The following is a 14,218-nucleotide window of genomic DNA, read 5'->3' as shown; positions in this document are numbered from 1 at the left end:
CCCTTCTTCTCTTCTTTTGCTGTACAACTCTCTTTACCCCATGTCCTTCTCGTGTTTTCTGCCTCTCCGGTTCTCTTACTGAACAAAGCTGTAGGTCACTCCTTAGTCTGAGAAGTGTAGACATAGAAAGAGAAGAGGAGGGAAAAGGCAGGGGAAGAAGAGGACCTGATTTCAAGGAATGGAATGACAAACATCCTTGGCACAGGGTTTGGATTTTCGCTGTTGCTGAGAGAATTCCAGTTGTGAAGGGAGATTTATTTTGGTGATTACAAATGCCCCGTAATTTAAGCTACAAATTACTATTTTGTGCATCACAGAGGAAATACATAATAAATCTCGAATCCGTTCCAAACAGCGGGCCCAAAATAAGTATTGTCCAGGGTCCCAAAAAACCCTTATGGCGTCACTCCTCTTCCCTCCTTGGTCTTCCAAAAAAAGTTCACTTTCTTTTCATTGCTCTTAAATATGGGAGAAGAGTTATCTGGAAAACGTGAGAAGAATGGATGATGGCCGACCTTGTCTGTCGTCCAGGCGTACATATTAGTGAGCAAAAAAAGTTATTTGCTTTATTGCATAAAAAAATGTGAAAATCCAATTTAAAGCAAAAAAAAACCACACGACGCGTGTTATGTCCAAATCCAAATACATAGATAATTTCCATACTGTTAAAATTATACAAAATAATTAAAATTCCCCCTAAAAAGGAGACTTACTTTTATAAATTCTGAAGCTCCTCAGTGACTCAGCAATTTCTGAAGAAGTGTTTGCTCTTTAACCGTAGAGGGCAGGGGAGTGTTTTGTGTGTATGCTTATCTGATAAATGGAGTGTTGCTGAGGGAGGCCCAGCAGTTTACACCAGAAAGGTCTTCAGGGAACTGCAGCCTCAGACTTCAGAGCAGAGCTCCTCCGGGTTCCTGTCGTGAGAGTTAGGAGGCAACTGGCAGTGTGACGTAGCTGGACGATGTTACACCACCAACCCTAATTCCTTCAGAAACTTCACATCACAAGGACTCGCAGTGCAAAGGAGAAGGCTTACAGACCCATTTGCAACATTCGAGAGGGATGGCTGCGTCTGCAAAGACTTTGCGGGAAGGTAAAATGTCCTTCTTTTTATTGTCGTTTCCGCGACCAGTCTTACTTAGAGTCATGGCATTCTCTCATATTAAACCGGATATCACACTGGATGTTCCTTTATTCACTTTGAAAATGTATGACATTACTTTAAAAAGAATAGGCTGTCGAACTGTCAACTCTTGTTTTATGTAGGTCACATGAACCGTAAATAGGGATATATATATATATATATATATATATATATATATATATATATATATATATATATATATATATATATATATATATATATATATATATATATTATATTTTATTTTTTATTTTTTTATTGTACAAGGAGTGGTCAAACTGTGACTAAAAAATGAATTCCTATAATTCATTCCATTTGGTGTAGTCCAACGCCCAAACCCATCTATGCCTCAGTGGCTCGACTACTTCACAGAAGGCAGATTTGAAGTTCGTCGGGGAATGTGTATATTTCTTGCGGTAGACAGGAATGACAAAGCAGAGGAATTATTATTGTACAGATCAAAGGTCGTCAGTGGAAATATCATAGAACAGACCGGGAAAAGCCTCAAAATTCATGGGTAGAGGACAGTGGTTGAAGTGCATTGAAATAAAGTATACGAACTGTGATGCAAAGGCATCACGTTAAAAAACAACATTCTGTAACTTTTTTCACTGTCTTTCATCTTCAGTTAACTACACATAAAAAAGGCGCAGGTTAACTGGTAAATAAACGCGTTATGTTAATCGGTGGGGAATGCACTATTCTACATTAAGAGACCTCTATTAGTTAATGCCCTGGAGAGTTCTGTGTCTCAGACAGCCGAATCTTGGTTGGTGCAGTGGAGAATAGTGACTTGTGTATGATTAGTGCTAGGAGGTCCCAGACTGTGACAGAAAGCACTGTGAATAAGTAAGTGATTTTTTAAAAGTTTAATTACACACTGCATAAGAAAAGCTGCTACGAAATGTACAAAAAGGCTTGAGAAAAAAAGGGCTTCCAAAATATAGAATTTAGTAATGCCCAGACTGTACATAGTACAGTTTTTATAAGCGTCCTTTAAAAGCGCACACTTCACAGCTCAGATGGTAACTCCAATGCAATATCACTCAAAAAGAATAAATCTGTGTCATCAGGAGGCTTAAAGTTATTCCATCCATTAAAGCCAAAACCGGTTCCAAGCACCCTTTACAACTGCAGATTAACCAGTTGTGCATATTTACATTTCTTTCAGGCAAGCAGGCACCCTGGCAAGAAGGCTTGTTTAGCTTTCTGCCCTTTCCTTGGGTTCACGGCATAAGAGACCCCAAGCTTTACACTTCAGCTGAAGCATTTCAATTGTAGGAAATAAACGTCCCCGGGATTGTTGTGTTTTCAAAAAAACGTAGGGGAACTGTTTTTCTTAAATTAAAAAAGTATGGTCACGTCGTGCCCCTCAGATCTCACCCTCGTTGACCACTGGTAGAGGAGAACCAGATCATCACCTGGAGTCTCACTTGTAGGACCAGAGGCCTCAACAAGCTGACCATGAATTACGCAACAGCTGACAACTATACATTTCACAACACAAATATGTAATTATATGTTGATATTTTATTTCAAAATATAACGACTTACAGGTTGTATGTGGAAGATCTTTGTAAATTGTTCTTCATCATTAATGTCTAATCTTGTATTAAGAGAGAATTGTACTGTGAAACATGTTTTTACAAGGCTATTAAACCCTGTTCTCTTGAACCCCATCTTTATTCTAGGAAGCTCTGCTCCTGGTCCAGTTCCGGAGGGACTGATCCGCATCTACAGTATGAGGTTCTGTCCCTATGCCCACAGAGCACGAATCGTCTTGGCAGCCAAAGGAATCAAGTAAGAATTAACACAATTTGAAACCTTTGTATTACTATGGTAATGTGCAGGGTATCAACCCTAGTTATATCCATTTGTAAATATTTTAATAGGTTTTACCTAGTTTAAACTATTCAGTTTTATTTATTTATTTTTTAAAACTAAACTTAATTCTGTTTAAACATAATAAGCAGATTTTGAGTCGGGCAGACTCGCAGTGGCAGTACATCGTATTACAACTTTGAAAGTCATTGTGAAGGAAGACCACCGGCTGTGCCACAATGTAACATGCTCAGTCCCGCTGAACATATTACAAGTTCCTCCACCGCCAGCCATTTCATGGTGGTTGCCCCGCCATGAAAATGTTGACGGTGGAGGAACAAAGGGGGCCCTACAGGGCCCCCATGGTCCACCCCGCCATGAGGATACATTCAGGGGGCACAACATGTTCTCCAGTTTTTAAGGGGAAAGCCAACAAATCTTTAACACAGTTAGGAGTTCCTGGACTATCCCACAAAGGAGCTAGCCTTGCGTAATATTCAAGGCCCATTCGTTTTTTAATTCTGGCCCAAATCTGAGCTGCACTGCTTAGGACTTTCAGTCTAACCTTCTTAAAGAATTTTTTGTCCCCATATTTGAATAGAAAACCTTCATATGGAAGTCCCGATTGTTGTAACATAGCTAAAAACATTTTGCCTCTCCCTGAAGAATCTGGGGATTTTAGCAGCATTCTAGAGTGTACTAGCTGAAAGGCCCAAGCATAATACTGAATATCGGGGAGAGGATTGTTGGCAGTCCCCTTAAAAACAGCTGGGCTATTAGTATGAGGATATCTAGCGGGAGATGGATCGCTTTTACCTTGGGTGGAACTAAATGATAAACTGGAGGATGGTATGTCTAGATTTAAATACTTGCAGCTAGAAAGCTGGTCCCAGAATCTAAAAAGTCAGTTAGGGCTGGGGAACCCCTTGGGAGAACATCTGGTTAATAAACCAGCAGGGAAGAAAGAGATCGCATTCTTTTATTGGGCAATCGAAGAAGCTATTGATGGAGATTTTAAGTTAGCCGGAGAGCTGTGGGGGGAATCCTTCCCAGGGACACACTGGGTGGATCTGTGGCAAACTTCTTATAACACTCTCTTCTCGGTTGTTAAACCAGCTTGGCTGAGGAGGAGCCACTACTTCACCTCACACAGAGCCTAGCTATCCCCGGCGAGGCTCTCCAAAATGTCTAAAGGCCCACCTGCTAGATGTAAAAAATGTAATTTGGAGAGTGTTCCAGATGTACATATGTTTTGGGCTTGCCCATCTCTTTCCGTATTGTGGGAAGGCGTTGGAGACTCCTTAACGTCTATTTTGGGTCACATAATACAAATTTCCCTTAAGCTCATTATCTTTGGCATATTAAGTAACATTACTGGCTGCTGTAATAGAGATTTTCTATTTTTTGCTATACTATTAGCCAGACGGGAAATATGTAAGAGATGGGTCGAGACTATACCCCCCACACATACGGACTGGCTATCCGCCCTGTATAAAACATCAAAGACAGACCTGGCCAGATTGAAGAACTCGAAGAAGAGAGCTATCTGGGACTGTTTGTTAAATTGGACTTTAGTTTAATTTATTTTCTTTTTGTTTTGGTTTTGGTGCACAATACATTATCATTTTTTGTTTTTACTTTTTGTCCTATGATTAAGCCTCAGGGAAGCTCTCAGACTGTGCTGGATTGTGCTATTACCCTAGGGGCCCCAGCTTTCGATAAAAGGTAGGCCAACAGCATCAGCCATCGGTTCTAAGAAACTTGTAGAGAGCATGACCACCCTCTCATTAACAACGCGAGGTCAGTAACTGGAAGGAAGTCGGTACACCACTGGTAGGTGGGGGACAAAAAGGGCGCAAAGGATCACCCCAAGGCCTACTTCTCCTAACAGAGGAACAGTGGCGACCTTCTGATTCCAAGTTAGCTGGGGTCGGAGGCGAATGAGGAAAAAAAAACATGTTCCCCCGTGTCTGTATTCCCCCAAAGTTCCTGCACGGCATGGAGGTCACCGTCCATGTCTTGCTGGAACTTTTTTGCTGTTCCCATTGTGTTGCCTGTTTTTCAGGCATCGCCATGGGAAAGGCGAAAGACCGTCTGCCATACATGAGTTAAACTCCTAATATGGTGGTCGGTCATTGCGCGGGTTTGTTGCAGCTGTGCCGGCGGAAAGCCGAAGCAACTGCACCTAACTCATAATCAGGCCCTTCATTTCCAGGCAAGTTGTATACAGGGCAATATTCGTTGAGAAAAATAATTTTAGCAACGTTACATTGCTTCGCTGTGGAGTTGTAGGCATAATTGGTTTACTGTAGGAAGCATCCATTTTCCTAAAAATTATACTATTAAAATGCATGAAGTCACCGTCCTTTGAGTTGCTCAACCATTGTGCTTCCTTTATTTGGATTGCATTGCTAGCTTCTTACTAGGGCCTGTACAAGTGCCGCACAGCGGGAAGCACAGCCAACCGATATATAAACTTGGTGCTGCTAATCGTCAAACGGGTTTTTGCAATATATTGGAAGGTCCAGACTCTAGCAAGACGTGACTATCCAGTGTGGCAGGGCAGGGGCCACTGCGCCCTGTCGAGAAGTACGGAGATTAACAAAGCACCCCATCGCAACCACGTTGAACTAACTGTTCTCCGTCCTCTAAGGAGCTCCCAATGGCGGTGGCAGCTATAAATAACTTGACAAAGTATGCGCAGGTGAGTAGGTAGGTAGCTCCAGATGGGGGCAGTGGGATTGGGTAAGAAGAAATAGTACCTCAATCACAGCATGAGATGAGCAGCAGATGGGCATTAATTAAATTGAATCAATCTGCTCTCTTACAATGCTCCACAGAAAGGAACAGAAGTGACTCTTGGCATGGACTGGCCAATTAGGAGGTAGCAAAGAAAAGTGAAAATGAAACCAGCAAATGTTAAGCAATGGGCAGGCTCCATGCCCTTTATAGTAAACAAGCAGAGTGCATGCAGTGCATGTGCTGTCATAGGCCCAACCTAAAAAGAGTTGGTTCAGGTGGCCTTTTAAATAAAGTGAACCTGCAGAGTGGGCAAGATCCCCGACCACTCTGAGCCCTGGTCCTGTTGCACCACTGAAGCTACAGCTCTTCTTGGGCAGAGGAATTCCTTTATGGAAATTTGTAACTCTGCTTAAAGTATCCCAGGACTTTTGTTTCTCTAATACATTCAAATGTGTACTGTATTAAATAGTAAATGTGAAATGTAGCCCACAGAGAATTTCTTGCACTGTTCATGAGCGGCTGCAAAACTCTTATTTCCTTAAACATTGATATTATCATATTTTGGAGATTGGAATCCACTCCATAAAGTCACCACTCTGCTGACAAATACTAGAGTACCCTCTCTGTGACAATTAGGCTTCGATTGCTTAGCATCCCATTCTCTTGGTAAACTCTCCCAGGTTACACCCTTTTCTCATGGAATCTCCAGTTGGTATGATCCACCAGCAAACTCCATTTGCTAAACGCCTCTGGGTTCAGCGCCGGACTGAGAACAGAAACCGACCCTGGCAAACTGCTCAGCCGGCGCCCCCTGGGGTGAGGGGGAGTGCAGGTGAGCAGTTTGCGAGGGCCAGTTTCAGCCGTTTTTGTTACCGGGGGCCGATATTGTCGCCCCCGGTAACAAAAACGGCCCCCCAGGGGCCCAAAACCGGCCCCCACCCTAGCAGCCTACTGGGGAAACGCCTGGTGCCTGCTATGGCCAGTCCGGCCCTGTATGGGTTGGATATATCACTTGTGCACCCTCACTATTTAGTGCTTGATTTGTGCTGGGGCACTCATTTACTTTTAACTTGAGCCAACGGTTTCCAGTTCTTGGCACAGGCACTTAATTTTCGGTACTTGCATTTAATTATCAACACCAGTACTTATGACAGCAGCCACATGGTGGTACTGTTTGTATAATTTAGAGATGAGCAGACCAGCAATTATTTATCAATTCAGTTAGCATTAAAAACAACTAATACCTGCTGCCCAAGCTATTTTTATAGCTTTGGGGGCCTGGAAATAGTCTGAAAAGTCACACTTGTGGCAGTGTGCTGGTTAGTAATTGTGTAGGTACTGTAATTGAACAAACGCTAACAGCGGCAATATGGGTCTGGCATGCTGCGGAGGCCTCCCGACTAGAGCCCTGGCACCTATTCTTTTTGCAAAACTGCCGTTCTTGTTCATGAAAGTACACCACATGGTGACTCTGTCAGCCTATTTAATGAGCACAACAGGAGTGTTTAGCAAATCAATGCATCAATAGCACTTCCTGGCCACCCCTACAGCTTGGAATGACCTGCAATAGTCCAAAATGTCACACTTCTCCAAGTCTGATGGTTAGTAGAATAGACCTAGTGGATGGCTAATAGCTGTTTGAAGCTTAATGCTAATAAAACGGGGATCCTCATTCTATTTCTTTCAGTCCCCCCTTTCTCCACTTTACCTCATGACACTCTCTTTTGACACCTTCAGCTCATCTTTTTATTTCTTTAACTCTGAAAATGTAGTGGGCAAGGGAGCCGAACTGTAGGAAAGATAGGGGTGACTGGCAGCATGCTGAATAGGGCTCAGTCAGAATTAAATATCTTATCACGCTAAAGCAGTGGGTGCTGAGGAGGTGTCATCACTGAGCGGGGTGACAAAATGGCAAAAATATGTGTTTTAAACACATATTTTGCCATTTTGTCAAGTCGGGGGTGACAAGAAATTTTCCGCACCGCGTACCACCTGACCTTGCTACGCCACTGCCCAAGAAAGGTCAACAAGTTAACCTCTTCTGGCAACAATCGTGGTCATACATAAAGACGGTAAGCCCAGGAACAGGTGCAGCTCATATAGGCCGATCTCGCTCCTTAATGCCGAGCCGAAGATCCTCGCTAAAATCCTCGCTAACCGTTTGGTCAGGGTGATCGGCGATCTGATCCACCCTGACCAATCCGGTTTCATCCCGCATCGTAACACCGCGTTGAACCTTAGGCGCATCCACGGAGTGATCGCAAGGGTGGGGACGATGCGGGAGCCGGCCATTGTGGCAGCGCTCGACGCAACGATGGCTTTCGATACGGTAGAGTGGGAATACCTGTGGGCTGCGCTTGCGAAATTCGGCTTCGGACCCGGATTTGTGGGCTGGGTGAGACTATTATATGAAGGACCTCTCGCTAAAGTTGCGGTCAACGGTAGGGCGTCCCGTCCCTTCGAGCTGGGGAGGGGTACCAGGCAGGGCTGTCCTCTGTCGCCGCTGTTGTTTGCTCTTGCTCTCGAGCCGCTGGCGGCCTGGATACGATGGCACCCAGATGTGAGGGGGAGTCGCTGGTCACCTGACCACGAGGACCGCATCTCCCTTTATGCCGATGATATCCTGCTCTATCTCACTTCACCCCGGAAGTCCCTCATAGTTGTCTGCGACATTTTGACTTCCTTTGGGAGGAATTCGGGACTAACCATTAACTGGGGGAAGTCATATCTGTATGCCCTGTGTGGAGACGTCCCGGTTCCCCCGCGGAATTGCCCGATCCAGATCGCCCGGGAGGGTTTCATGTATCTTGGGATTTATATCTCTACCGACCCAACGGTACGGTACGAGAGGAACCTGGTCCCTCCGTTGGCGCGCTTGCGGCGGGATGTAGCGGGCTGGCGGCGGCTGCCGCTTTCCCTCCTTGGCCGTGCTGTGCTATTCAAAATGATGTCTCTTCCCCGCTTTCTCTATGCCCTGCAGAACACCCAGGAGCTGGTTCCGGCCAGCTACTTTCGGGAGGTTGAGAGTCTCCAGCGCTCGCTGCTGTGGGACGGCCGTCCGCGTATAGCGATAGCAAAACTAACTCTTCCTTGGTACGATGGGGGTATCGCGCTTCCCGACATCAGAAGATACTATTGGGCCTCACAACTGAGTGCGATCAATCATGGAGTCTACGGCCCGGCGCTTAGCCCTGGCTTTGCTATGGACCGGTGGTTGCTGCGTGGGGGTGGCTACTATAGAGCACTTTACTCGAGGCCCCCGGCTGGGTCCCTCACGGGGCCGACCGGGGTGGCGGTGAATGTGTGGAAGACAGTCACGAACTCGTTGGGCTGGAAAGATAGGCTCACCCTCGCCACTCCGTTGTATGACTCCGATATGCTGGGGAAACTTTGGCACTCTAAGGGATTCGAGAAATGGGATCTGATTGGCATCTCCAGGGTGGGTGACCTGCTGGCCAAGGGGCGGATTAAGTCGTTTGACGAGCTACGGACGGAATATGCGCTGGAGGGCACGGAATATTTCCGGTATGCGCAGGTGCGCCATGCGCTGCGGTCGGTACTCGTTGAGGGGGAAAAGGTGCCTGAGTCCTCTCCCTTGGAGGACCGGATCCTGGACAGCCATATGCCGGAGAGCACAATCTCCCTAATCTACAAAAAGCTTGTGAACGTCCGGACCGACCTCCTCCTGGGGGTGCGGGATCAGTGGACTAGGGACGGCCTTGAGCTGGACGATGAGGATTGGCAATACGCCGTCTCCTCTCCTAAGGAGGTCGCGATCCCCGCCAGACTACGGCTGGTCCAGCTTAAGATACTGCACAGAGTTTATGTCACTGGGCCCCGGCTGGTCCATATGGGTTTTTCCGAGGATGGGCTATGTAAGAGGGGCTGCGGGATGGTGGGCACCTTTCTACATATCATATGGGAGTGTGGTGTGATTGCGGACTTTTGAAAGCGGATTCACGTTGTGATGCAGGAGGTCACGGGTATTGTACTGCACCCAGAGGCGCGGCGGTGTCTTTTGAATGTGTGGGGTCCTACGGATTATGACGCAGCGCAGACTCAATGGGCGACCCTAGGCAATATGGTGGCTAAGCGAGATATAGCACGACTGTGGGGCTCTCATAGCCCGCCCACCCTGGCTGCATGGAAGGACAACATGGACTGGAGCATGTTGCGGGAGAAAACGGTGTATAGTGCACGGGGGAGGCCTAAGAAATGGCATAAGGTATGGGGAAGTTGGAACCAATATAGGGGGGGCATATGTCTGCCTCCTGCCATTGAACCACCAGAGGAGCAACTTTCCCCCTAGCCTCACTTCCGACTTGGGTCTTTCTGATGCACCTCCGTTAGAATGTTAGCGCCTCTGCTTCTCCCTCATCCTCCCGATCGGTGGCTTTGATTTGACGTTGGAAATGGGGCCGCGCCCCCGCTGGGAACTGGCACGAATTTGTGGTGTATACTGCCTTGCTTGTTGTGTTTATTGTAGGTAGTTTTCAAAAATGAAACCTTTGTCTTTATCCTGCATTAGAGCTATGGAGGACTTCATGTGTTGACTGATTAGCTGCCGAACCTCCGGGATGTCGGCTGAATAGCTGTGTATCTGACTTATACGAATAAAGGTTTTAAAAAAAAAAAAAAAAACAAGTTAACCTCTTGTCGCCGAAACTTGCCTGATCTACAGGTCTCGGCTTGACTACCAGGAAGGGCAAAGCAGGTTTACAAACTTAGTACGTTTAAATTAGGCAACAATAACACCAGTCATTTGCGCTCTTTAGGAACAGCAGAGGTGTGGGATACAATGTAATAATTAAGCATAGGGTTTTTGTCTGCTCCAGCAAGTTTCATTCATCACATTCTAACAGTCAAATATACCTGACCATGCCACTATACATGTTGAGAGGTTCTAAGTAACCCTAAATAATAACAATGTAAACATGCCAATCAATTTTCTTAAGTCAGTTCAATTTTAGTATTGTCGTCTTTTTAATTATTTTCTTTCACCCTCCCATCCATTAGGTTTGAAACCATCAATATTAATCTAAGAAGTAAACCAGAATGGTTCTTGAAGAAAGTTTCCTCTGGCCTGGTGCCAGTTTTGGAGACCAGCAAAGGTGACATCATTTCAGAGTCTACAATCATAAGTGACTACCTTGATGACGCATACCCCGGCAAGAAGCTGACGCCTTCCGATCCACTGCAGAAAGCACAGCAGAAGATGCTCCTTGAAAGTTTTTCGAAGGTATGTCTAGCAAAAAAACCTCAGCACTTCAGCAGGGAACCGGATTTGAGATAGACAAAACAATTCACAGAAAAACTATTGGCACTCATATCATAATAAACAAGCATTGGTATAACCAATAGGTCTCGCCTTTGGGGCCTTACAAGTGTTTAACCATGCAGCACATTATCCTGGGTGCTGTGCCGCTAGGCATTGAATGGCTATACAATTACCACACACTGGCTCATGCAGTCTGATTAAGGAATACTGGCTTGGCTGTGCCACCCGCTTCTTCTTCCTTGCTGGCATTAGGGTAGTAAAAGCAACAACAGGAGGGGAGGGGGGGGAGGGGGTAGATTGAAAACAACTAAAGGAGGGTGGGAGAGAACTAAAAGCAAAGTTGAAAGGATGAGGGAAATTGAAAGTAGCAATGGGCAGAGGTGGGAATTATAAAACAATGATGGGAGGGTGGGAAGGGTTGAAAACATGGTTCTCAAAACTAATGTTACCAGCCTGCAGCAGATCACACCTGCATTAAGGCAACCTTGTGATTGGCAGATAATGCTTTACAATTAGCGCAGGGTATATATTATTAACAAAGACGGATGCAATGCAACATATATACTTTTAAAATGTCGTGGCCTACTTATGGAAATCCTCATATGAAACTGCACCTACCAAGTGTTGATATTTATCTACAGTACATGGAATCAGATTTGTGGGTGCACTCAAAATCCATTTAAACTGCACCCATAAGCACACACAAATGCAGTTAAGTGTACAGCACACATGAGATGTTAGATTTTAGCATACAGTCAAATTATAGCATTAATCTGTAGATTATCAAAACTACAATGTTGAGAGGGTACATGTGCATCACTATAAAATATGCAGTTAATATAAAAGGATCACAACCAAATTAAATTAAAACAAGCATATGTGAGTTACAAACCATAAAGCCAATGGTAAGCATTGGGCAGAAGGAATTCCTAGGGTAGTTTTCTGAATGTCCCCAAGATGGTTTTAGCTGTCTGGTAGGCTTTAACCTAAAAAAGGTGTGGAAGACAGAAGTAGAAAAGAGATAAGTGAGTCAGAGGGAGTGAAGAGAATGATATACCGAGAAGCAGAAACCCCAATAGCTGAAAACTAAAAGCTTAACGTTGCAGTGAAACAAAGGCTTTAAAATAAAAAAGTCCTCCTAACCGGAAATAAATGTATTACTAAATTTAGTGCTGGTGCTAGATCTACCTTATTAAAAATGGGACAGCACTGTATAGATGGTTTCAAGTTGTTGACAGATCCAATTAAAACAATTATACTTTTAGGAAGCTTGCCATCACTGTGCAGCCTGAAAGCAAATAACATAAGGAGTAACGTGGTCATATTCTAGAAGAGAAAAAATGCAAGTCCCCCCCAACCCTCCTCCCTATTTGCCTGTAGTCCTTGGCACATAACTGCGCACAAAGCTCATTGGCTTATGACCATAAATTATTTGTGCTGAACACATATTTATCAACCCTTAAAAACAAGTCGTGGAAAAAAACATATTAACATATAAACAAGTTTACAGAGCAGCTGTAGTCAGACTGAAATTAACATACTCGAATCTCCGCAAGTGGTCCTTCCTCCACCACCACTACACATGCAGTTCAATTTTAAACAGGCCTGAAGCCCAAGCCCACGGTACAGAGGTAAGGGAGGCGAGATTTGAGTTATTGCTGCTGTTACATTCAAATAAAAATAAACACCCAAGGTTCACTGCCATGCTGAAATGAAGAAACAATTGAAAGGTTCAGAGGCCAGCAGTGTTAAAGGTAGCTCACTTTACCAAACAATCAACTGAAAATGCATATGAAATGTGTATGCACGAGGGATATCCGGATCTTTGCAGCATTTAAAACGTCTGTGTCTGTTTTTCTATTTTGGGCTGTGCAGGCACGTCAGCTGACTACGAAACACTGCCTAGCCCCTTCGCTGCTAGGCCCTTTCTCCCCCCGTGCTAAGCCTTTTTTGGCTATTTGGGGTAGTTTGCGCTTAGGCCCCTGTAACTTTTTGACCACATAAGGTATCCACGCCAAATTTGCGCCCTTTTCTTCCAAGATCATGGGGATTCTAAAGGTTCCCAGGGTTTGTGGATTCCCCTGGAGGGGATCCAGAACGTAGCCAAAATACAGCAAAATTTAGTTTTTTTGGGGAAAAATGGCGAAAAAAGGGCTACAGATGAAAGCGTCTGTTTTTTTCCCTGCAAATGGTATCAAAAAAGGGGTTGTAGTGCTGAAATCACCATCTTCCCAGCTGTCAGGGACAAGCAGACTTTTGTCAGAAAACCAACAGTTTTTTACACAGTTTTGGCATTTTTCTGGGACATAGCCTATTTTTGCTATTGTTTGTGCTTTCAAACGCCTTGCAGTTAATGGTAGAAATGGGTAGGAAAGCAATAATGGGTCCTGGAAACCTATACATTTTAGTAAAGTAGCCTAAATTCTGAATTTAGCAAGGGGTCATTTGTGTAGATCCTTCAAGGTTTCTTTATAGAAACTAACAGTTAAATATAGGAAAAATTGAAAATTAGTTGAAAAAAACAGCCATTTGTATCAACGTTTTCACCTGTAACTTCTTCTAATTATGACAGTTCTTTGAAAGCAATATACCGTTACATCTGCGGGACCTTACTGGTTGTGGGGATAGAAAGAACTTGTAGGTTCACCAAGAACCCGACGAACCCGGACTGAGCAGCCACTTACAATGTTTTTTTATTATGTACCGGGTATATAGCAATTATTCTGGGAAAATGTATACATGGAAAAATCGGTATGAAAGACACCTATGTATTTCTGAAATGAGAACAAAATATAGAGTTTATAAACAGTAGATATTTGCACATTTCAAAAATTGGGAATACTCATACCAGCATGAGAATTATCTGGCATTTTTCAAAATGACTTCTTTTTTACATATTGTCTTTCATTTGGAAGGCAGAAATGCATTAAAAGTCAATAGGTAATAACAGTTACTTTACAAATCTGAATTACCCTAAGCCTCCCGATAAAAATGGTACCTCACTTGTGTGGGTAGGCATAGTGCCCACGACATCAAACACCTCAAAACGCAACGTGAACACACCACATTTTCACAGTGAAAAATGACCCTTTTTTGTCAAAGTGCCTAGCTGTAGTTTTTTAACCCTAGCTCTGCCGGCTCCTAGAGAAACCTAGCAAACCAAAACATTTTTGAAAACTAAACACCCAGGGGAATCCAGGATGGGGTGACTTGTCTGGCTCTCACCGGGTTCT

The 14,218-nt window shown here is 44.3% G+C and overlaps 1 protein-coding gene across 1 annotated transcript in view; it reads left to right on the top strand.

The window, feature by feature from the left end:
- The first annotated feature begins 794 nt into the window (after positions 1-794).
- LOC146867705 (glutathione S-transferase omega-1-like) overlaps positions 795-14,218 on the top strand; it is a 134,914-nt gene continuing 121,490 nt past the window's right edge. The window contains exons 1-3 of the mRNA XM_085607080.1: positions 795-1,093; positions 2,836-2,944; positions 10,724-10,946. Coding sequence (XP_085463206.1) covers positions 1,063-1,093; positions 2,836-2,944; positions 10,724-10,946 — 363 coding nt within the window. The 5' untranslated portion in view covers positions 795-1,062. The remainder of the gene's footprint in view (positions 1,094-2,835; positions 2,945-10,723; positions 10,947-14,218) is intronic.

The sequence above is a fragment of the Triturus cristatus genome, chromosome 1_2, assembly GCF_964204655.1.
Source record: "Triturus cristatus chromosome 1_2, aTriCri1.1, whole genome shotgun sequence".
In the NCBI taxonomy this organism is placed as follows: domain Eukaryota; kingdom Metazoa; phylum Chordata; class Amphibia; order Caudata; family Salamandridae; genus Triturus; species Triturus cristatus.
The sequence above is the reverse complement of the archived record's forward strand: the minus strand, read 5'-3'. Positions and strand labels throughout refer to the sequence as shown.